The sequence below is a fragment of the Falco cherrug genome, chromosome 9 (assembly GCF_023634085.1).
Source record: "Falco cherrug isolate bFalChe1 chromosome 9, bFalChe1.pri, whole genome shotgun sequence".
Taxonomy (NCBI): domain Eukaryota; kingdom Metazoa; phylum Chordata; class Aves; order Falconiformes; family Falconidae; genus Falco; species Falco cherrug.
The window spans coordinates 11,657,877-11,683,309 of NC_073705.1; the positions used below are offsets into that span (position 1 = coordinate 11,657,877).

Below are 25,433 nucleotides of genomic sequence, written 5' to 3' on the forward strand. Positions count from 1 at the left end.
CTCCCTACTCATTCCCATCCTCCTCACACATACTCCCCCCTGCCATGCTCCCAAAACTGTACAAGGCTTTTACAAGTAGGAAAGATGAATTAAGACAGAGAAAATGTGGTTGAAAAGTGAACAATCTTAATGGTAATATTATTGGATGTCCAAAAGATCCATCAATCTCACCCAATAGTGCTGTGGCTCAGCACCCATTCTAAAGCCAAGGGAAAGGCAGTAGCCAGGAGTGCAAGTACAGAACGTCAGCAATCAGGAAAAGGTGGGATTAATAGCAAATCAATCAAACCAAGGTGGTGTGGAATGCAAAACACTGATAAAGGCAGCAAAAGCAATGGGAGTATGGAGGTGGGGGGAACATCTCTCCCTTGGTGGGGACTGTGGAGCAGGATCAAAATCAAAGCAGTACAATTCCCACCGGTAGGCAGAAAGGTGAAAGCAGCTAGCAAAAGCCAGCTTTGAACCTGAAGTGAAGGCAAAATGCCCGTTATAGACAGTACAGCAACCTGTACTTGCCTGGACAAAACAGAAAAATCAATGCAGGAGCCAAGTGATGTGGAATTAAAAGCTAATATAACTATCAGTGAGGCTAAGGATATGGCTTTCCGAGGAGATTATAAGACTAAGAATACAAGAGACCTTCTGATGGCACTCAGCTTTGCATCACGTCACCTTCAGACATGAAACAAATCTGCAGTACACGATGCAAAGGGCCACGTGCTACAAGGCAAAACGCTGTCCTTGCTGTGTACTGCTCCTGGGTGGACTTATTTCCACAGGGCTCCTGAAGTGGTTGATGTGGAATAGGTTTATTAATGCTCCGGAATTAAACTTTAACATCACAGTTGACAAAAAGTATGGGTGACCCATGAAGGGGTGGAGAGCAACGACTATGAAAGGGACACCAGCACCAGTGGATCCATCACTTCATACGCTGGCTCTGCCCAAGAGGAGCAGTTGCATATAGTCAGACACATCCAGGAACGTGGATGCACCCACGGCGCTCAGCCATGATGCCAGCAGGCAGGACGCTGCAGCCACACAGAGCCACACTCTGACCCAAAGGACCAATGCAATTTTGGGATACACGTGCCTGAGATCAAACAAGGAGGTAATTTTTTCCCTGTATGAAGCTGTGGTGAAGCCATTCCCAGCATGCTGAAGACAGATTGAGCACCTTCATTTTTAAAAGGTGATTAGAAAAGCTGGAGACTCAAAAAAAAAAAAAAGGCTCGAAAAAGAGGCAACAAAATGGTTCAGGACTGGGAAAAACATGCTTTATGACTTTGCAAGACTGAACAACCTCAATCCGTTTCTCATGCCAAAAGGAAGACAGAGATGATTTGATTGCAGCCTATTATCGTCTTCATGGGGAGAAAATACTGTCTTTCCTTAATTTGGCAGGGAAGAGCAGAGTACGAGCTTATCGCTGGAAGCTGGAACCAGTTGAAATGAGGCATAAAATACTAGCACGGATGGTGGTCCACTGGAACATCCATGTTCCAAAGGATGTGCTCAGGGAGAACAAATCCCTCCAAGTCTTCAAACCCAGAGTATCCATATCTGGCTGGCCCTGGGTTACAGAGCTCAGTACAGATGGGCACTGGCCTGACTGGTGGCCTGAAGCTGCAGGAATATATAAATTATTAGATCAGAGCAATGGACCCTCAAAAACTTTGCTCTTCACACACAATGGCTTTCTGGATCCACCTCTGCCAAGAAAGTAACTTACCAGCTGGGCCGTCTGCTCCTGGGTGGCACCTAAACCTGCAAATATTAATTGACAGCAATACTATTCCTCTGATATTGCCCCATATGTTACAAGCCTGAGCAGGTACTTGCTGTACAGAAGGACACCAGCCCCACGTATTTTAGCAACTGTCTTCTGCATGACTTCATAGTACAGAAGCCCTGAAAGAAGCCTCTCAGGAAAAAAAAACCAAACAGCAAAACTATAAAAAAACACAGCACACCTGGATTATTACAACAACCTTAGAACAATTTTATGACAGAGACTTCTCTGTCTTTGGACGCTTTCTAGGAGAGAGGAAGGCAGCAGCCAGCAGGTATACCCAGGTCACAGAACGGGTACAGACTACCCACCACGTGTGTCAGGGAGGGGAACCCACAACACTCCCCATCGAGCCCCCCGGCATCGCACGCAAGGTCAGCCACCGCGGCAACCCAGCAGGGAGATCTGCACAGACCCACGTCCCACTCACATCCCAGGGAAAGAGCTCCAAGGTGGGGAAAAAGGAAAAAATTACCAGCATCCAGCTTATTTTTTCAGATGATACGTACCTATAAAAATACATCTATGTAAACCCGTGTGTTTGTATACTGACACACAGGTATATACACATGTATACATATGAGAAGGGCTGATACTTGCGTCTGAGGCGGCATCCCCTTGTCGCACCAGCTCATGCCCTCCTGCCACGGCAGCCCCAGGACACATTCTCTGCTGACACCCTGAGGTGCCGGCATTTTATTGCATGAGCTAGATCTTGTTTCACAGCACCGAGGGCCCCAGCGTCTGGGCTGTGCAAGCCGAAATGCAAGAATCACCATCCTGGAATGCAAGCTTTGCTGTTGACCTGCACCAGGCTGGAATCAGTCCCATGCCACCTGAGAGCAGTTTTAGCTACCTTCTTCATGGCTGCTGCTGTTTCACCTAAGAAAGAGCTGTGTTCTCACATTGCTCTTATTATTTAGTATCTCACAGAGATTTTCTAGCCACTGGCTGATGTTAAGCTTCAGCCGCCGAACTTCAGCGGGAAACTCCCTCCAGCTCAATGTCCAGAGGAACACTATGGCTTTGCAGAATACCTTAAAATAAACATAATCAGAGCAACACAGTCCCAGCCCTCCGTCTCCTCTGGATGTGCTACACAGGGGACCATAACTCTCTGACTGCTTCACATGATGCACGAGGAGCATCACCAGCTGCTGATAACAGCAGGTGAAGGCAACGGACCCCTTCCACCCTCCCTGCACATGGAGAACATCTTCTTCACCCTCCACCCTTACAGCCTCCAATGGTCTGGTGGACAGACTACACAGAAGAACTTGTCTGAAGACCACAAAACCAGATCCTGACAGGCCATGGGATCGACTCTTATTGGCCTCTTGCTAGCAGTGACCGAGCAGTCCCCAACAGCACAACATCACGGGGATCATCACTCACATGGCAGCTGTCCGCTGTCCAGCTCGTTCTGCTTGGACTGCAATCAAGCTCCCCAAGTGTGAAGATGGGTCCCCTTCCAGGCCAGGAGGTGCAAGGCTGACGAAGAGCTGCTGCTGCAGATGGCCCCAACGGAACAGCACTGAAACCCCTTGGAGCATGTCTGAGCCTTCAAAACGCTCACTCGGTGCCTCTGCTGGGGGCTGCAGAGCTTTGGAGCGAAGAAGGCGGTGGCAATGATGGAAGACAGCTCTCCCAGCAAGAACTAGCATCAGTTTCTTCTGGTCCCACGTGAAACCCACTGAGTGCTCCTGTGGCTAGCACAAAACTAGGATCCATCCAGGCTTCTTGTGTCTGAAGCTCAGTTACACAATTTGCTGAGATGAGGCTGTGCTGACCTAGGTATAACTCTCCCCAGGGTGCCAGGGGAAGGCAGGCTGAAGGAACAATCCTCATGGGACAGGAGGGTTTGAAGCATCCTCGTTTGGCTGGGAAACACTATGAGCATCATGAAGCAGAACGGGAAAGAAATTCCTGACACCAGAGAACTTCAGACAGGGTGGAGAGGGGTACATGCACAGCCACAGCAGAACCAGGTTGCACTTGAAGACAGCACTGACCAGTCTCCATCAAGGATGGCATCAAACCAGGAGGGAACACCTGCTGACCCAAGAGAGATGACCCAGTAAAAAGCGTAATTTCTTTACCAGCTCTTTGGTCCTTGGATGTTGCATCCTTTGCAAGCCCATGAGGCTGCAGTTGTTTGGTGTTGTACCAAATTTTGCCTCCCCTGTTTCCTAGCAGCACAGAGAGCCTCCAATTAAAGATGAGGATAAAACAGCAGCAAATCCAGAATGTATTTCTTCTCCAGAAATTCCCTGAGAGGCCCAGTTACAGAGAACATGCTGCCTGGTGGAGAGAAGAAATCAGGCCCCAGTGCCATCGTATCCAGACCTGGTTCTGCCATTCCTCTTGCAGCACCGCCGGAGCTGATACACAACTGCCAGAAAGGCGTCCAAAAGACGAGTAAGAACAGGAATGAATTTTCAGTTCTGCAGATCCCAAGGCTGGAAGCAAGTCTTACTGGTTTGGGGCAGGGACACACAGAGGGAAGGGGACTACGCAGCTTCTGGGACATCAGCTAAGTCAAATATCAGTACTCGGACCTGGAAAAGCACTCCCCAACACAAACCAGGAGGTGACCACGTCTCCGAGCACTCGAGGCACAGAGCTCACATTGTGCTAACACAGGGATCAGCCAACTCCTGAATTCCTGCGGGGCACTGCTGGGTCACACACTGGTACCGGAGATGTGGTCACAGCCTCCACTTGGTGGAGACAGCAGCGCACATGAACTAAGGGAGAACCTACCACGAGTCAGCTCCCAGTCCCGGGTACCTGCAGCCATCCCTCTCATGGTGGCTCTGAACATGGTCCCCGGCCCATGCCACCGCTTTTCTGCATGAAACAATGCAATTTTACAGTTTTCAAGTGCCCTTCCAGGGATCAGCTGCAGTCCCCTCTGCAGGTCCAACCTGTGTTTAACATCCAATGCGTGATGTTCCATGGGAAGAGGACATTCTCCAATACAGGACAAAAACAACTCAAGAGAAATCAGACCAGAGATTAGCAGAGTGCCCAGGCACATCTGGCTTCAACCCTCCCTCCTTCCACAGAGTGCATCTAACTTCTCCATGCCTTTGAGCTTTCCTGGGGAATACCACCCTTCTTTACTGTTTTGTGTCTTGCCTTTACTAAATTGTGGGGCTTCACAACCCAAGAAGCTCTTCCTTGCCCAGGAGATGAGGCAGAACCCTTGGGATCACACACACCGCTCACACCGCCACTCCATGGTGTGCCTGGATGCTCCTGCAGGTGTGGTACTGTTTCACTTTCCAGAATAAGGCTCTATGGATTTTAAACATTAAAGAGGCAAACAAACATTGCACTTGCATGTATCACTCCTCCGACTAAGTAGGCCACATAGCCAATTACTGTATTACCAGCTCTGCCATCTCACAATGCTCATTTCAACATCGCTGCCCGCTTTGATCATCAGACTTTCATCTTCCGATGACGTTACAGCCACTTTCATGTCAAACACAAGCATGTGAAGGCAGAAGAGATTTAAGGAGGCCTTGATGAAGACTCATCATGGGGAACTGGAAAGGTAAGGGGGAAAAATGGGTTCCTGGGCCCATTTAGGTACAACTCTCCCTTGGTCCTGCACCCACGATAGTTCATCAATTGCCCAAGGCTTGAGCACAGACAGATGATGCAGCAAGATAATATGGACAAATGACCCTGCCAGAAGCACAATTTCGATTATAAAGCGGAGTAGCCCTGACGATGCCTCACCAGCATCAATGCAAGGGCAATGCAAGGAGCTCTTCCAGATGGAAGACAGGAAGGGAACGGCCGAGCGCCCACACCGGGCTCCTCTGCAGAGGAACACGCCACCCATGAAGGCAGTGGCCCCCTTCCAGCTGGTCTCCTGTGCAAGGAGAGGAGGAGAAGGGGGTGCAAACTGGAGAGCTGCAGTAGGGTGCCATTTTCGTCTTTGGAGAACATTTCTTTCTGGCTGTGGTAAGCGGAACCGGCAATGACTGAAAGCAAATGGGGCCCGTCAGTTGCTGCAGCCAGAAGAAACTCGCATTTGTAGTTTGCTTTTTCTGATCTGGAGTAGCATTCTCATAAATAATGAAAGTGACTAAAAGCTACTTAAAAAACACACACTCCTCCCTTATGAAAGAATGAGAAAAAAAACCAATTATAAAGGGACATTTCTTCCAGCTAGGAATAATTTGTCATGTAATTCTCTGAAGACAGCAACAGAAACATGCATGCTCTGTGCTCCCTTTTGAGTGATCTGTGATTGCATATGTACTCAGATGGCTTCTAATGAGGCTATTTTTATAGCACACATCCTGCTGAGCTTTTGGGGAGGAGCAAAGTGAGATCAGTGGAGAACGAGTCTTCAACGTCAGCTCCTGTGTATTTTCTCCTCAAAAGGAGAGGAAAAGGAAGCAAACGTGGAGGAGGACATACCGCTCTGAATCAACACCTACAAACAAAACTCTTCTGCCCCGGCAGCAAACGTGGAGCATCTTCAGTTTTTTGCTGGACACCACTCAATCTGGAAGAACCAAAGACACATCACTGATGCCTCGATGATACTAATGATGGTGATACCCAACTCCCCCCTGGCACAGCATGCTGCGTGCCCATTTATGCTGCTGAAGCACTCTTGTACCATCCCTGGTACGCTCCTCTGGTCTGCAGGACCAAAGAGGTTCAGAAGAGCACAGTACCGAGGACTGTGTAGTGGGCACCTGAAGGAACATACTTTGCAGAGCCCACCAGGACAATATCATCAGTACAACGTTACAACTCATCTTCTTGAAACCCATGTGCAGTTGGCTCATCCCACGCCAAATCAAAAGGCCTCAGCTGTCAGAAAGGAAAGGAAGCAAAAAATGGGCAAAGCTGAAACTGGGCTCAATTTACAGATGTCTGCTACGGTTTTAAAAGAACCAGGAAGTTCCTGCCACGACTGGAGCTATGGGAAAGAAGGGACAGACCAGATATGAATGGGCTCCTGTTTTACATGGAGATGATGGAAGCCGAGACAGAAAAAGAAAGCTGTAAATTGAAAATCTGCTTGTCTGGTAACTTAGTTGTGGTGGCCTTCCCATCCCCTCCCCTCCCCACAGCTCTTACTTGCTCCCTGGGGCAGCCCAGCCCTGCCTTACACCAGGAGGAGGGAGGGAAAGCGGGTCAAGAAGCAGAGGAACAGCCTGGTGTCTTAATCAGGGACATCTCTTTTGCAGACATTACTAGGCAAAAAAAAAAAAAAAACCCCACTTTCAAATTCAGGGTTAAAAGAGAAAAATCTGGAGCTATTTTTCCCATGTTACAGCTGAGCACTTTACTCATGAAGACTTCATGCCTCCTGCTTCGGCTTTCAGATATTCCCTCGCAGACCTGAAAGCCAAAGAGACCAACCTCCAGATCCAACCCCCACCCCGTGCCACAGCTCGTGGAGCTGCTCCTCCGTCAGAGCTGCATCTGCAGCTCCAGCCAGCACCTCTTCTACAGAGAATGTCTTGATTTTGATGTGTAAAGTGCTGGAGTAACCATCACATTTCTGTATCCCTCCTCGGAGTAATCCTTTTCAAAAACAGGCACTCTACTTCCAGTGTGGATTGCTGCCTCTGGCCATTCTTTGCTGGAAAAGAGATCCTGCTACTGGGAATGCCCCTTCCACAGGAGAGAACAACCTCTTGTGCTGCCTCTTGAACGAAGCAAAGCAAACACACTTTTTCAATGTATACTGTACACACACTAAAATATGCCTTCTAATTCCTTACTCATTCCATGAACATTTGGGAACCTGTCTGCATTTCAAAGCGCGGATACCGGAGCAGGACAAAGTGTGCCACCAGCACTCGTAATAACACACGTGGTGGCAGCACGTGTCTGAAGCCCCAATCTTGGTCACAGAGCTGTACAAGGAGTTCACAGTCACTCATGTTCCACCAGGAGATTTCAGTTCTCTTCACAATCACCACCTTCTAAGATGCCATTGCGTATTCTCAAAGTGTGGGTTTAACCTCTGCGGACAAGTGTTGTAAGAAAAACCTGTTCACTCATCTTCTGAAGTTGTTTTAGGGAATGGGAATGTCTTCCTCCATCAGTGGTAGAGAAGTGAAAACTTGCTAAAGAACAGGAAAAAAGAAAATGCTGGTCGGAGCTTCAGGGCATCTTCCATGTGCAACATGCTCTTGTGAACCTCATGACTTAAGGACTTCAAGGCTACTGCTACATTGCAAGTGTTGCTTCAAACTTCTATACTGCTTTTGTCTGTGGTCCTACAGGCTGGACCCTTGGGTGGTTGGCTGGGTTTCTTCACAAGGCTGGTGCATCCACTCTTTGCCATACATGACTTTCTTGAACACACTGATCACTTACCAACTGACCAGAATAAACTGAAGCTAACCAGGATGAACGTGCAACTCTCAAAGGCCATGAGGCTCATGCTATAAATTAAGCTATCAAGACTTGAGGACATCACACTAATTGGGCATGCAAAAAAAAACCAACCTGAGGCAAGGGAAGCAGCCCAACACCCTGTCCTTATCTGGGACACTTAGGTTTTCTGCTTTCTGCCCCCAAAATAAACTGAAATCAGAGTATGAGACCACATCCTTCTGCAGGCAGAAGTGTAACAGTAACTGCCATTTAGGTTTTCCTGGAAAAAATGTGCTCAATAAATACCAGTATTATTATGGAGTTCATAAATTTAGAAGGGCCTAAATGCTTTTTAGAAGAGAGATGCCTCAAGTAGGATCACTACCTGCCTCTAAGGGCAGCCACCTCCTAAAACCAGAAGCCACAGCTTTCAAAAACCCCAAAATAACTAATGCAATAGTTGGTGGTATAGTGCGGGGTGGTGTCAGTGCTAAAATCCAGGGAAAACAAACAACGTAGCATACTTAATTTTTCCAACTATCTTGGTCTGCTAAAACACACAACCCTTCCCGACAACAAACACTGCTTCAGTAAGCATAAGAAGAATTTAATTGTGTGTTTGTTCCTCAAGGGATGCTCGGCAGCTCCAAATCCTTCAGAAAAGGTAAATTACAGGACCAAATCAGGCTGCCTCTCCTCTAAAAATTAAACATTAAAATACAAACCAGAACAATAGTCAAGAGCCATGAAGAATTCCTAAGATATTAGCAAAACAAATTCCCTCCAGTCCTTATTAGGAATATCTTGAGGATGGTTTGAAGAGGAAAGTCTAACCAAATATAAAAAAAATTTGGCTTATCCAACAAAAAACAAACGCGCACTGTTTGCCAAAAGCAAAAGAATTCAGTCAGATAAAAAACGCAACATACAACTGATGCAGGTTAAAAACTAAATTTAAAGCTGATAATAGAATAGCTGCCAGCATCTTTAAAATTTCAAGCGTGGAAATGTCAACAGAGACAAAGAAATTCAGGGAAAAACAAAGAGAATAGATTAAGGGTTTATTTATATCAGTGAAAGCTCTATGTTGCTTGACTGAAAATTGACTGAGGGGGTGACAACTGCCTGCAAATGTCCACAGGTCCCCCAGCACGGCCACAGGCAGCCTGTGCCGGCCCATGCCACCGACGCGCCGGCGGCAGCGTGGCACGGCACCACCACAAGATGAATGGGATCAAATGAGCAAGGGGAAAAAGAGAGACAGAAAAGGAGCCAGGACCTTGGGACTGGGAAAACTCCCCAGCTGGAGAGCGATACAAATGAGGTGGCAGATGTCCTGCTGCTGGAGATAGACATGCATTTAACGTAAACAAGCTGTGAGGCTCTACGCCATTATCAGAACAACCCCAAGCTGCCCAGGAGAGGGGGTGACCCAAGGAAAACAATTTCCTGGTAACTCTGCTTTGCTGAAGACCCGATAGCTACGGCATCTTGGTACTTAGAGCTCCACAAAGGAACGTTTACCCACCTCACACCAACCGAAGCCCTCCGAAGCTCTGGCGTTTGGCAAACTGGTGCGGGTTACATAGAAAATGTACCTGTCCATGGGATGTGTCCGAGTGCCACTGCCTCTCCGTATGGGTACACCCGTCTGACTTTCGTCTTTCAAGGAAACCTGCCTGGTTTCCCACAGCTGCTGCGCTGGTCGCAGTACAGAACTGAACTACCTGCTTCTTTAAATTGGCCAGAGGGGGCTTGGGGGGGGCTTCAGCTGGCTGGTTTGTTTGGTTCTTTTTGAAGATGGCTGGTGAGAACCCTTCAGAGAGCACCAGGGCTTATTAAATACCTTGCCTAATGATTAATAGTTTTCTCTGTCTCTCTGATGCAGGATGAGTCTGAAGCTCTTCACGCTCTGGGACTGAAAATCCCACAGGTGGCCTTTTAAAGAAAGAGGAAACAATTGAAATAATTTTGCTTCTTGGAAACGCTCAGCCCATGGAGCCCTCTCCTGAAGTTGGGAGGACCACAGCTTTCAGCTGGGGCACACACAGAGGTTGTCTTCCCCAAACGCGGGGGACCTGGTGAGGATGGACGGCTGGAAAAGGAGCCCGCAGAGCTAGTGCCATCCCAGGGCAGACCCTCCCCTGGGTGACAGGAGTGCTAGGGACAACGTGTCTGCAGGGACAGAGCAAGCAACGTGGCGAGGAGAGGGAAAGATGCCACCAGCGAGGCTGAAGGGCGAACTGAGAAGAAGCAGAGTAGTGCAACCACTTCTCATTACCTTCTGCTCCAGCTGGAAAGTCACATCTCCTAAGACAAGAGACCGAAAGGACCAGACTACCTGAGCAGCACAGCTCGGTCTGGCGTACCGGGGGGAAACTGCACCGTGCCAGAGCTGGCAGAGCTCCACGCGCCAGCCTAGAGCACCCGCTGGAAACCCTCCTGCCTGCATAGCACTTGACCTCCCTCCAGGCCAGCACCACGGAGCCCTTCTGCTGCACCTCCAGCCCCAAGAGACCTTCCCACCCCTTTCAGGACCTCTACCACGGTGCTGTTAACGCTGCAATAATGCCGGGAGCCACCCGTGCCCTCACAGTGAGCTCCTAACCCCAGAAGGTCTGGGATTTTCGCTCCGTTCGGAGCACAGCATGCTTTTCTGCACAGCTACATCTGTGCTGTGAGCGGGTTCCCTGGCTGGTGACAGCCCTGGTGCAGACGGGGGCTGAGCTTCCAGCTGGCTCCGTTCCCTCCGCAAACAGATGCAGCTCCTATATCAGGGTCTGATTTATTCAGCAGGAGTCTCGCACATTAAGTGTAGTTAAGTCTGAAAACAAATCTAATGATTTTAAAATAAATAGCCAACAGAGGACTTGAAACTAAAATTCTTCCTTCCTCTGACACCCACCATATAAACAATAATAATTATATAAAACCGTGTCTAACACATGACTACACAAGGCTCTGGTGACCAAGAAAAGCACACGCTGCTTGTCAGACATAATTGCACATTTGGTTTTTCAATTATTCCTTGTCAAGATCCAGAGCCCACCATCTGAATGCTGACATTAATTATTGGTAAGCAGTTAGTTTTACAATAGCGTTATGGAGACTCCCAATGATTCCCCGGAGGTCCGCAGCTCCCAGCGCTGTTCCCGCACCGCCCTCTGGTCCCTCCAAGCCCCCCAGAACTCTCACCCAGACTCACACCGAACCTGGTCCACCACGTGCAGAAGTGGCTCTAGAAGAAGCTTCAACAAACTTTCCAGTAGGCACCAGCAAGATAACTGATCCCCAGGCAACATGCCTCGTCCCCCAGAGCCCACGGCACCTACGGATGCCATCTTTCACCTGAGCCCCCTCCGAGCCCCGCTCGAGCCCCAGCTCTTGGCAACACGCTCCACCAGCTAACTGCCCATCACTGCAAGAAAAAAATCCTGGCTTTTATTGGCTTTTAATTTGCTGCCTTTTAATTTTGTCAACTGCTCTTTTTTCCTTGCAAAAGGAAGAAAGAAGCCTCTGATCTACCTTCTCCGGAGCGTTCAGAAACATGCACAGCTTTGTCACGTTGTCTCTTAGTTGTCATCTTCTCCAAGGCAAACAGCCATCTCTCTTCTAGCTCCCTTAAAGGAAGGGTTTTTTCTATGCTCCTAATAATTCTCTTCACTTTACCCCCCCCCATTAATAAGCATTCAGTGAGGTAGGGGAACCACACACAAGTTAATAAGGGAGGCGAGTAGTAAGCGCTTTCTGCTACCACCAATTCTTAGCTGCAAACAGCTGCACACGCTGAACCGTGTTATTTCAAAAGCAGCAGACAGGCCCAGTCAGAGCTGTGGGGGTGAGAAGATCATAAAAATCCTGCGCCTTCAGAGCTTTAAATGTTTACTTGAAACAGAATAAAGTCAATTCAATACAATAAATAAATAAAAATAGGATCAACCCAAGTCTACAGTCACCATGTTAAGATCAAGCGTGCTATAGTCAAAAAAAAAAAAAAAAAGGAAAAAAAAAAGTTGCAGAAAGAGAAAGTTGTCCTGGCAACCTTATTTTGCTTATATTTTTTCTCATATAAATTAATCGTTAAAACTGTCCTCAATAGTTTGCAAGTAGTTAAGAGTTTCAAGCAGCAACAACTTTAAAAAACATCTGCCTTGTACCTCCAGCTGCTAAAGACCCGACGGATTTCATCAAAGCCCCATTTCAACCTTCGTCGCTAATAAAGAGCTTTCTTGACATATTCATTTTTTCTTTTATTTTATTTTAAACCAGACTTGGCAATTTTCCTTTTTTTGACCATCTTTTGTTCAGTCAGGTAGATGCTGAAGGGGATTTTGTTTCTACTTCTCTAAAAGAAAAAAGTGACGGCCAGCCTTGCACTCCTTCTCTGTGCATGTAGAAAGTAACGGTGGTAACAGGAGGAAGTTCTGCGGGGCCGGTGGGAGCTCAGGGACCCACCTTTGGGAAGGCCATCGGTCCCCCACAGGAGGATGCTCAGGTGCTGGGCCCCGAGGGCACCTCCCGCACAGCCGGGAAGGGAGGATGCCCATAGGGGACACCCTGAAGGGTCACTTCCCACATGGCAAATGCACCCACCCACCTGCTCTGCAAAACCCTCGGGCGAGAGCTACAGAACTGAGTGGAAAGTCAACACAAAGAATTTAGGGGAAGGAAGCGATGCCTGGCTCTTTTCCCTCGCTCTTCAGCCTACACCCAGTTTTCCTTCCAGTGCTTCATCCACGCTAATGCCCAGCATCCCAGGAGCGAGCACCGCTGGACCACACTGATGAGCCACCCCAATGCTGGGAGCAGAGCAGCCCTCCTCCACATACGACACCCGATGCTGGTGCTGCTCCCCGCTGCCGAGCCCAATCCAGCAGGCACCCAAGGCGTTCTGTGCCGGGCAGCGTCACCGCACCAAAAAGCTGCTGGTAACGAGGGTGTTTCATCCTGAAATGCCGAGCAGCGGAGCAGCCGGGGCACCAGGCAGGGACCAGGGCTGTCGTGGCAGGGAGCACTCGGTGCGTGTCCAGCAGCGGGAGGTGTGGGGGGGACCCACATCTCAGTGTTTTGGAGATCAGAAGAACAGACATTTTAACATGGAAGGATGATTTCAGCTGAGGGATAAAACTTCAGCAGTGCCTTCAAGTCTCCAGAGGGAACAGGAGGATGCTCTGGCACACAGCTAGTGGAGAGACGGTATCACTGGCAGTGCAGAGGGGAGGCCGTGGAGGGCAGCTCCCGCTGCGGAGCAGGAGGGCAGTGCTGAGGGGAGCGCTGGTGCTCCCTGCTTCGCTGCCAAGGGCTGTGGGTGCCTGCAGAAGAGCCTCGTGTCCCACCGGGGTTGGCTCCACGCAGCACCGGTGACCTGCCCCAGGCAGGGGAACAGTGCTGAGCCCTGCAGAGTGACCAGCAAACCTTGGCTGGGCACACCGACGGTGGCCTTGTTCCGCACCGGTCACGCCGATGCGTGATGCTACTGCCACACCATCACAGCTCCACTGTCTGGGTCACACTGGCATTTGGGGGCTGCCCTCGTTGCTGCGCCCCTTGCTGAGGAAGGGGCAGGTGATGCTGACGGAGATGATGCCAGGACGGGCTGCAGCCCTCCATACCTGTTGGCTTTTTCCCACAGCAGCCAAACTGGCTCTGGTTTTCTGCTGTCCGCCACCACCCATTCGCGCTGACGGAACCCACAAACACACCTCAGGTGCTCGGCAGTTCCCCCAACAAGCTGTGCATTGTCCCACCATGTGATGGCACCTTCCTCACTTTCCCATCATCTTCTCCAGCTGTCATGGATGTCTCCATGCTCTGCTGCAGCCTGTTCCCCTTCCCAGGCCACATACTCCCCTCCCCGGTGCACCTTCAGCATCGCTCCCGTTTCCACTCTGGCATTTCTAATCTCCTACACCTCCACCTATTTTTTCCACAAAACCTTTTAAACCTGGGAGGTGAGTTTGCCACTTTGCTTGTGGATGGCAGACATCCAGGAATCAGCTTCCAGTGTGCACAGGACCAGGTAAACCCTACTGTCACCAAAGCCACGTGTTGCTCTCGGCTCCCACCACCTCCCCAGCGCTGCCTGGCACATCAGAGGACACCCAGCTGGAGAGAACGTGTGTCTGGCCAAGGAAGGAAAGCTGCCCCTTCCCCCATGCTTTCACAGCTCCAGACTGACTCCACTGGACAAGAGATGGAGAGGGACCAAGAAGCACATCCTTGAGTGCATCCCAGCAAGCCCAGCCAGCCTACAGCATCAGCAGGAGGTAGAAAGGCTAAAGTACAGGGCAGCCCCAACCTCAGCACATCCCTCTCCTTTGGGCTGGGCTTGCACGCCTCCGTCCCACACCGCGCAAGGCTGCTGCAACATGCCGGCTGGGGACATGCCACACGCCCGGGCGCCCTGCTCGCCATCACACACACCGGGGTGGCAGCAAACCAGAGTCCCCGAGGTGGGACCTGACAGGTCCTGCACCCACCTGGGTGGGAGCGGCGAAGACATTCCTCAGCAGGATCAGAGGGGGCTTGGGTGGTGGACACCCCTCCTCTCCTCCTGCGTGAGAGCAGCACCCAACCACCACAGCATGGCCCAAGGTCTCCATCCAAGAGCCTCACCCTGGTGTCTGCACCCCAGCATGAGCAGGGGGCTGGGGGGGCTCAGCTGTACCACCCCTTACCACATGCAAACCGTGCCTTCCTGCAGCCCCCAAGCCTGTAACGATCCTTCCCGCATCCCTCCTTTTAGCAAAATCCAAAAGTGGGCGTATGGATGCTGTGCTGTAAGATCTCCCAGCTCACCCCTCTCATGCGGTCACGCTTTGTCACCCATCCCCGAGATGGAGTGCCACATCCCAGCAGAGCCCCATCTGCCCACCACATCCCACCCAGCACAGAAACCATCTACCTACCTGCTGGAAGAGCTCCTCCGCCCACTGCTGTTGCTCTCGTTGGCCTAAGGGGACAAAAGACATCAAAAAAATAAAAGGCTGTTTAGGTTAAGAAAGGCAAGACTGCCCGCCAAACTCTTCCTGCTAGCACACTGCACCCAAAATACCTGGGGTTTTTCCATTCCGAGCTACGCACCCGCCCCGCGCCCAGCACCGGCAGGACACGGCGTGCACCAAACCCAGCTCTGCAGAAGCCCAGGACGGGTTTCGGACACGGTCCCACCACGGAGGCAAGGTCCCCAGTCGGTCCTCCCGGCTGCTCCCATGCAGTTACTTATTGCGCTTTACCCAAGTTTCAAGGAACTATCCCTCCTATGCAAAAATAAGCAATCTGCAGGAGGGAAATAAGGCAGGTATCGCCAAATCCAATGCTCTGTCCGAGCGGAGATGGCCCCACTCCTGAATTAGAGGGGCAGGTCCGGCGCACCTCCCTTCATTAATGATGAATTTCCTAATTGAGACCCTCTGGGCCCCTAGAAAGGGCTGAGCAAGGAGTAACCAGTGTCTCCTCCTTTTCGCCTCCTTCCCCCGGCTCGCTGATGAGGGGCTTCTTTGGAAAGACAATATTATTCCAAACCCAGAAATTTTATTTCTGAATTTGTGCAAATACAAGTTAAAAGATATTAGCTGCATTTCACATTTTGTGCAAATGGCAGAAACAGGCAATTCATGTGCAGCAGGATGGGGGCTAGCCAACGATTTCGATAAAATAAACCCTTTTTTAATTTAAATGCTAATGCACTGAATTAAAATTTAATAACTGAGGAAATTGAAAAGCTGAGCAGGAATATTGGAAATAAATCCAAGCAGAAACAGCTGAAATTAAAAATTCTAGAGAGTGGGAGGATAGCAGCTAAGCTGTCTTATATGATTACTTTTTTTTTTTTTTTTTTTTTTTTTTCAGAATGAAGGGGGGAAGGAAAAAAATCCTATCTTTGGCTGGCTGTAGGGCAGTAAATCGAGAGTGCTGTGATTTATTGCTCAATTTTCCTGAGGGAAAAAGGCTTTCTTTCATGCTGAAATATTTCATAAATTTCAAGCCAGCATAAATTCTTAATTTAAAAGTTATGGAGGTCACATTTAGTGCACTGGTGCAATTCTGAAATCTTAAAGGAATAGCAACCAAAAATTGCAATTTGATTTTATTTTTTTAATTCTTCATGTGAAATTTTCTTCAAAGGGATTCTCCAAGTTACACAAAGCAGAAACACATCCTGGCTTCTGAAGGTTTAAGAAATCCACTGGAAATGAAGAGATAAAAATCTAACTCAATTACAAAAAGGTATTTTTTAAATTATTATTATTATTATTGTTAGCCACTTGAGGAATTTCTGTTAAAAAATTTCCTCCCTCCATTGCCTGGGAAAAGCCAGAAGGGAGGAGCTGACAATGTAATTGCTTCTGTTAGATCTCCAATCTTTTGTGAGCACTGATATGTTCATTTGTTATACAGCTGTTCAGCTACAGAAAGGATGTCAGAGCACCCATAATTCAAAGCAATCAATCAAAAATTAATGATTTGTCATGCTTACACAATGGGGGAAAAAAAAAAAAAAGGCTTTATGGGTTCCTGCAACTGGTAGATTGCTCAAGCCTTCGGGGCATTTTCTAGAAGATTAGATCTGTATGCGCAACCAAAAAAAAAAAAAAAATTAAAAAAAATAGGGAAAAGGGAGGCTTAACATACAGCCAGGGCACAAACCCTGTGGGGTGCTGGGGCATCGGCGCAATCCAAAATCCCCTAGAGATGGAGCACGCTACAATTCCCATCCATTGACAGGGCTTTCTGCACATCCCAACCTCGCCAGCCGCCCTGCAAGCCATGCTCCCCAGAAATTGCCCAGGCTCCTGCAATATAATTCCACATGAAAAACACCCGCTGAGCATAAAGGTCGCCTGGACAAGTGCTCCTGAAAGCCACAAAATACAGACACCAAAGCTAAAGGCACAACCTCGGCTCCACCGTCACATCACCTGCGTCCAGCCGTAACACCAAGTGTTACCGAAATGTTACCAAAATTGAAAATACTTCGGTTTGGGAAGCACGTAGCCAACTGGAAAACTCTCTCAGATTGCAAAGTTATTCATCCTCCATGTAATCAAGAATTTCTTTACGTAAAATTCATTTTGAGAACACGTTGTGCAGGGATCGTGCTCCCAACACAAAGCGTATCAATGTCCCGACGCCGTATTTTATTCCTGGTTATACACAAGTGTTAGCTGGTGCCTCCGGTGTGATTTACCGCCCAACCTAATGCAAGTATTACTCTGTGAAGGATCATGCATGTAATTCATTTTACGTTCCTTTTCGTATCTGTATTTGGAGTTGAGCGAATGAATTCCTGGAAATAACTGACGCGGTGACTGCAGCCGCTGCGATTCCCAACCATCACTGACCAACTGCACGGCACCTTCTGGGGCCAATACGCAATTTTATTATTTAATTCTGGGTTTTCTTACCTTCCTCATTCTCTGTGTGTCTGCCCTGCCTGATTTCCCTTTTCTCTCTCTCTTTTTTTTTTTTCTTAAAAATGTCTTCTTTTGCTTTTTGACCTCTTTCCACGAGCAATTCACGGACTCTCCTCTCTCCGGACACAGCACATACCAGTACAGATGGCAAGACATGCACAAAGAGCACAGACAGGGCGGTGTAATGGTGTGACCCCACCAGTGCTAGGGAGTTTGTTTATTTTAAAAGAAAAAAAGACCAAAAAAAAAGGAACCACCAGAGGTGAGAGCTCTCAATCTAGATGGTTTCACGCAGCCAAGATGCTCTTGGAGAGGAGGCATCTCCTTGGCACCTCCCGTGGGGGAACCAAAACCCACGTATGGACACGGGCAGAACTGGCACGGGTATTTCTGGGCTGCCACAAGTCCACAGCTGACTGTTAGCTTGGATCCACTAGACTTAAACAGCAAGTCAAGTCTGAAAAAAATCAGATCTAGCTGATTTCTGGATGCTTAAATAAGCCCACTCTCGCCAAAGGTGCCACCGGGAGACACCTTCACACACTGCTCCAGCTTCCAAACATGCAATTAACTGGAAATTTTTCTGTGCCAGTAATTTGCCCTGCTTACAAACTCTTTCCAGCCCTTGTGCAGCACCAAGCATGCTGACCCCCAGGCCATCCTGGGGCTGCAGGATGATTCAGTCGTCAGTCACCGGCACCTGCGCTGCAGCGTGGCCAGCCAAGGCGCAGGAAAGTAATTTCCTCTAATCACACACAGCATGCGAAGGTGAAAAAGCATAATAAAGCAGTACCACCGTTTTCTCCTCAAACTTGGCCAAATAAACATGATTACAAGCTTAATAAAAAAAGGAGATACACCAGCAAAGTTTATGGAAGTTGGCCTAGGTGCAGCATGGATGCCCCTCAGCAGGGCGATAGGCAGGGCGACGCGGCACAGTGCTCTGAACCCTGGTCGGCAGCTCCAACCCTCAGCAAGCACAGCACAAATCTCAAAAATAACCTCCACGCCACAGACCTACGGGCTCCCATCCGTGGAGGCGCCCCCAGCGCGGGGCTGGGTGGCAGCACCCACTGTGCTGCCCAAAGAACACCCGCAGGTCCACAGGCACATCACCCCTTGGGGGGGCTCCAGCCCACCACCCACCTGAATGGTGACACCCTCCTCTCTGCCTTGCTTGGGGCTCACCTTTGGCACAGGGAAAAAACCGGCAGATTTTTACCTACCTATTTTGAAAATTTGGGAAGACCTATTTTTAAAAATTGGGCTGAAATAAGCTTTTTTTCCTTTTATTTTGCAGTAAGCCCATTTGGAATCAAATGTGAAGGGATGCTGCCTTTTGCAGGCCACGCTATTAATCCATTTAAAATATAACATTTGAATTCTAAAAAACGGTATTTAAAAAGTACAAATATTGTAAGGAAATCAAAGCGGTGAACTGCTGGAAATCACCATTTAACTGCCAGCAACCAGAACGTGCCGAAATGGGTCAGAGCAGCTTTCAACAAAGGAGCGTCTTTGGGAAGGGCAAAGCGAAATCTCCTGCACACCAGTTTACCCAGGTAATTTAATTTGGTGACTTCTTCATTTATGATTGAAAAAGCAGAGGAGCAGAGTTTGCATCTGCCTGTCGGTCGGCGAGCAGGGGAGGACGGACACAGAGCTCTGAAACACAGGTTGGATAATTAGTCATACAATCTCTCACATAAAATAATTTACAATGCAAAATATGATTCCCTAAAGCTGCTTTTCTACGTATCGGGTACGTTTAAGGTAGTTTTGTTTAACTAATGCTAATAAATATCTTTTAAATTAAAATGCATGAAAGCAGAATGTGGTTTCTGGCCATATGTTCCTCAACTCAAGTTGTAAGTGAAAAGTAAATCATGTGATAAATAAGAAATGTATCAGTAAACATCTCCTAACAGGATAAAGTGTCAAAAATTAGAAGTCCAAGCAGATGTATAACTGACCTGAGAAATCCAAGTTTATAGAAAGGGCTACACTATATTGAGAAAAAAACCCAACGTTTTAACAATTACTGCAAAACACACACAAAAAACCCTAAAAACCCTAAAAATGTTAAATGAGATTTTCAGAAGAATTAAGCACGGGCTTTCTGCCTGATCACTTAAATTATGATTAAAAACAATTATTCAAATCACTTCGATTTGCATCCACATACACCACGCTCAGATCTGTTCCCATGAGCGTGAGTGACGCCCACTGTGGGACAGGGGTGCCAAGACCCCCCCCCATCCGCCACTGCCAGAGCCTTCCCCAGGGGCTAAAAGGTTTTAAATCCATTTATTTACTTGTACACAGCCACTCTCCATGATTTACTGCTGAACTTCACCCTGGCTCTCCCGAGGTGAGATGCCCCTAATTTTGCCCAGGAGGAGCAGAAGCTGCTCACCCCAGCTCCTCTCCCAGGGCAGGACAAGCCAGCTTTCCTCTCCAGATCCCTTATAAAAGGGCAGTTTTTAGTTTTACTTAAGAAAAAAAAAGCAACCCACAACCCAAACCCACCACCTCCTTTCCCCAACGCCTTCCCAAAGACAGCTGAACAATTTTCGGTTAAACACAAAACACACGTACAGTTCAGAAACAAGGCAGCAGCACCCAGCGCAGAGAATTTCACCCCAAACAATTAAAATTTGGCAATGGGAGAAGCAACTGAAAACAGGTCTCACAAAGGAATGCGCCATAAAAATAACTGCAGGCCTGCCTACCTGCACTGTCTGTTATTATTAACTTCAGAGCAACAGAAAATGCAGGAAGTGCCTTTTTTTTTTCCCCCTTTTTTTTTCCCCACAAAGGGCAAGACATTGGCAGTTTCCTATTTAATTTTCATTAAATAGCAAAGGCAACAAAAAAACCCTGCATCACACTGAAACATCTGCAGAGCACAAGGACCCATAAACACACCCATGTCGTCGTCCCCCCCCCCCTTTTTTTTTTTGATCTTTGCTTCCTCCTGCCAAAGCAGCGGATGCTAAGGGAACCCCCTGGTTTTGCATGGCACTGCACCTCCTACGTAAACCCCTATGTTGTCCTTCTCACCCCGCCACCCCCAGCTCAGCCACGTCCCCCAAAGTTTATTAAGAACAGGGAGCAACGCTCAGCTGATGCAGGAGCTGAGCAGGTCCCGTGCCCAGGTGCTTCCCAGAGCCTGAGCATCCTCTGCACAAAGGAAAACGATCTGGGCTGCTCCAGGCTGCTCTGCCCCATCCTGTCTGCACCTTTTGCAGATCCGCAAGAGCAGCCTCCAAAAGGGATGGATTTTCCACCAGGGAACGACTAAGTTCCTTGGGCCAGAGGAATGCGCTGCCTATTTCCTCAGCTGCAGGTTCCCCTCAAGAAACAACCAAAATAATAATAATAATAATGATAATAAAAAATATCTGCAAGGAGGAAATCTGAGCTCTACCCAAGGCATCTTCTCTGAGAAGTCCAGAGTCCCTGGAGCGAGGGTCCCCCGTCCTCCCATGCCCATCACAGGGTCTGCAAACATCCCTCGTCCTGACCGTGAGGCAACACTGCCAAGACATGAGTCACAGATGCCAGCAGCAGCTTTAAAAAATAGTAGTGTCAAAATTATTCATGAGCATCCGGGGGAATTTTGCCCTTTTACTCAGCTGTAGCCTGGCCGCGGGGAAAAAACAGCGCGCGGATGGGCTGAGGTCAGTGCTTCTTCCTGCGGTAAGGGGGAAAACCCGACAGCAGAAAAAAATAATATCTGAGATTTTTGAACCCTCGGAGAACAGCGGGAGTGTTTTTGACTTGAGGTCATCAGAAGAAAAAGGCAGCGACTCCCATGCTGGCCGCAGAAGCATGTGCAGCTCCTGCCAAGGCAGGGATGAGCTTTCCAGCAGGCGAGGGGGATGACAGATGCTGACAATGGGTGGAACCCAAACCTGGTGGGGACATGCACTGGTGATGCTCCACACCGCTGGTGATGCTCCACACTGCTGCTGCTGGAGCAGGACATCCGAGATGCAGTAGTACCAAACACCCATGGACCACCCAGGGGTGTGAAGACCGATGAGCTCATTTGGGCTCAAAGGCAGCACGCAGAAACGCCTCCAGCGTGCGCCAGCAGGGTACTCCTCACTCCCGGCCATATGCGTTAGGCAAACCAAGCTTTAGAAAGATGTATTTTAACACCATGATTTCCCAGGCTGGCTCATGGGAAGGTGCCAAGGTGACTGTGACCTGCAGGGACACAACGTGTCCCCAGTGCTCCCATGTTGGGCAGATGGAGCATCCCGATGCTCGAGGCTGGGGGACATCACTCCCCACGCAGCTGCCCCATGTCTGGAGCGTGTTTTAGCGTACCCAAATTGATGAGATTTATTGAGCAACCACCTCACCCACATGAGCACATCTGCTGGAGATGGTTGCTTAGCCTAAGAAGAAATCGGAAGGGATGCCATATGGGAATACAGAATCACCCAAGCTTGGCTGGGCCCCTGGCTACATCCCCTTCTTGGTCGTGGCCAACATCCCAGAAGACACGTCAAGAAGACCTTAAGCCAGCAAACACCATCACTGGGGGCAATGGTACCACAGGATCAGAGTGCTCAGTCAAAAACCCCCAGGACCGCCCCCCCGAGAGCATTGCAGTTGCAGAGAGGATGCTCTCCCCCCATCTCAGGTGAAACCAGGGGGCTCCCCCAGTCCCCACGGAGGGGTGCAGTGACCCCCCCCTTTGCTGGTGCCCATCCCCGCAGTACCAGGGACAATTAACAGCTGACGGTATTTCTCACCACTCACCTTCCCACAGGTTCCCAGTCGCCGGGAATTCACTAGGTGCTTCCCAAATACTAATTAGTAACAAACACTAATGACAAAACCAGCTAGGAGGTTGATCAGCACAACACAAAGACCTGGTGTGAGCACAGGTTTTCACTGGAAAAGCCCAGTCGGGAATGATCCCCTCTGCTCACAAGTTTCACTTCTGACTTACCCGGGGGCCCTCTCTACGCTGATTTCAATTCTCTTTGTATTGGCAGGAGAATTATTTTTCTTGTAACTTCTTTTTTTTTTTTTTCCTTGGGTTTGTTGGGGTTTTTTTGCTTAGTCTTGCAAACAGTGGGACTGGGTTTGCTCGAAATTCTGCCCAAACTCTTACCTGGGCAGAAAAAGTTGCAGCAGGGAGGTAAAAACTGTCAGTAGGCAAAAAATAATAATAAAAAATCATGATTGAAGCCTAGAAATTATTCTCACAGTTTCATTTTATTTACCTCTTGCCTACCATTTATTATCTTCCCATGTTGTGATCCTAATGTAGTAACTTGGGTGCGTTGCCTGCATCCACCCAATTTCTGAGTTGCCTCAGTAACTCCTAAGTTCTACAAAAGTTGCAAACCGAAAAGGTCAAATTCCTGCTGGAAAAGGTGCACATGCAGTTTTGCTAACCAGGAGAGCTGTGCAAACACCAAAACCAGCAAGACAATGAAAAACCCCATCACAACCTCACCACCAGCCTGGCCAGGGGCTGAACCATGTCTTGAAATGGAAAAAAAAATTGCCTCTGAGGGACCCCGGGTCTGCGACCCACCGACCACACGCTCCGGCTCCCAATACTTCAGACGGCCGCAGACATGTTTAAGGGCTGTAAGCAGTTGCCTGAGTCAAGGGAATATTCATATGAGTAATTTTATTAACTTGCTGAAAGTACTGGCAGAATCTGTGCTTTGAATTTCAAATTTTTCTCCCGTGACAGTCCAGGGAAATTCAAGAAGCACATGCTAGCAGAAGCAGACCGAAGAAAGGGAACATTAGATAAATTTTAACCTAAAACTGCAAATGTTCAAACAAGTATTAAAAAGCTTCAACCTGACATACCTTTTTTTTTTTTTTTTCCTCAAAGCATCATGAAATTAAAATTATGAATTAAATCAGTGCAGCAAATTGGTCTGGATTTAAAGAGTTACTGGTTGATTATAAGCAACTGAAAAGTAATCAAAATATTTTTTCCATCTCCTGTTGCTCAGTGCTCTCCTTACTCCCCTCTTTAGGAGAAAAATAACCAAATTGAGGGTGAAGAGAAGAAAAGGCATTACTGATTACTTCTGAACTCTCATATTATAAAACCTGGAAAAAAAGAGTGACCGGGCAAAACAACAGAATTATCTGCATCAAGCAGTTGTTTACAGATGGTATGAGTTTCCCAGCAAAAGAAACAGCTGGAAATATTTTTAAAGAATAAATGTATATGGAATGAAACCTTGGGGGAGAGAAGGGATTATTATTTTTTACTTGGGGGGGGGGGTGGGGGTGGGGGGTGAAAGCAGGGAGAAGCAGCCATGCGATAGCATTTCAGAAATCCACCCATCTTTCCAGGTTTCCAGTTTCACAGGAAACTCTCAGGAAATCGATTTTTAAAAAAATCCTATTACAGGCATTTTTCCAAGTTGATAAAACAAACATATCTAACAAGCTATGAGTGCACGCAGGGAAAAAGAATTTACAATAGGACTGATTTATACATGGAATCCCACCCGTTTTACTACAGAAGTGCCGTCAGACACGTTTTGTTTGGGTGTTTGTGAGCCGGCACATCTCCTGGCTGGCGTAGGCAGGCTTGGCTTTGATGGCTGCGTCGGATGCTGGGACGGCATCCCACCACACGGGTCCCCCCCAGCAGGAACAGCCAGGAACCATCCACCTGCAGAGGTCCAGCCCTGCCCGGCTGCTGCAATGTGGTGGGAAAGACCTGAAAGTTGAGTTGAAGCTGAAGCAGGTCCCAAGCGGAGCAGGATGGGAGCGCCTGGGGCTCTCACCGCCACTCCACTGATGGGAGGCAGCCGGAGGAACCGTTCCATCTCCACCACACGTGGAGGAGCTCAGCAGCAGCTGAAGGGGAACAGAGTTTCGTCTACCCCAAAATAAGCCTGTGCGATGACAGTGAGAGGGGGGGTCGCAGTGCCTGGAGCCGCGGCGGGGAGCACAGCCTCCCAGGTGGTCCCGGTCATGGAGCTCGGCACGGTTTGGCCAACACAAAGACCAGCCAGGAGACACTCCAAGGTGTTGGATAGCAGGATGGCCCATCAGCCATGGGCTCACCTCCATCACAAGCTGTTGGAGATGCTCAAATCCTGCTCTCTGAGCATTAAAAAGGATGTTGGGAAAGAGATACCAAGCCTGTATCCAGAGGACAAACCAGGTACTTCCCATCTGCCCATGAAACCACAAAGTCCCGTTGCTGCTTCCCAGCACACAAAGGACGGAGGCTCCCATGGATCACCCTGCTGGTCTCTTACAAGAGTCTGTGACCTTCCAGAAGCCCTGACCCAACACATGAAGAAAAATGAAAGAGAAAACCAAAACTGACTCAGGTCAAGAAAATTCTCAGAGGACCGCTCGCTCTGCTGGGGCACCCACCGGCCACAGCACCACGGGTCGCGGCGCTGAGCAGGAGCCCTGCGATGAAGCACTTCTTGGAAGCAGCTTTTCCTAAGACTGAAACTCTGCCCTTCAAACCTGCCGAGGCTGTGAAGCATGTCCCAGAGGAGCTGCTCCAGCTCATGGTTAAGTCAGCTGTGTTTCAGTGGGAGTAATGCAATATCCCTGGGCAGAACTGTACGTTTTGGAGTTGGTTTTACTTCTTTTTTCTTTTTTTTTTTTTTTTTTTTTTTGTAAATCCTGGAGAATGCTTTGGGTCCCTCCATCATTAACAGCACTGCCCAGATGCAAGGTACTGATAATGTTCAGCTTCAATCTGAGAGATGTAATGAAAAATGAAACGTTTGTCAAATACACAACAACGCAGAAAATTACTATCTAGAATTAAAAAAATGCATAATTGGATAGATATCACAGTGAGATGGTGTTAGGAACACAACCATAGGGCAGTC

At 48.5% G+C, this 25,433-nt stretch overlaps 1 protein-coding gene across 22 annotated transcripts in view; it reads right to left on the bottom strand.

Annotated features, from left to right (window-relative positions):
• The window catches only part of ZNF618 (zinc finger protein 618), a 162,175-nt gene that overhangs the window by 80,425 nt on the left and 56,317 nt on the right, over window positions 1-25,433 (bottom strand). For all 22 annotated transcript variants that reach the window (XM_055719756.1, XM_055719773.1, XM_055719760.1 and 19 more), the window contains exon 2: window positions 15,064-15,107. In XM_055719756.1, coding sequence (XP_055575731.1) covers window positions 15,064-15,107 — 44 coding nt within the window. The remainder of the gene's footprint in view (window positions 1-15,063; window positions 15,108-25,433) is intronic.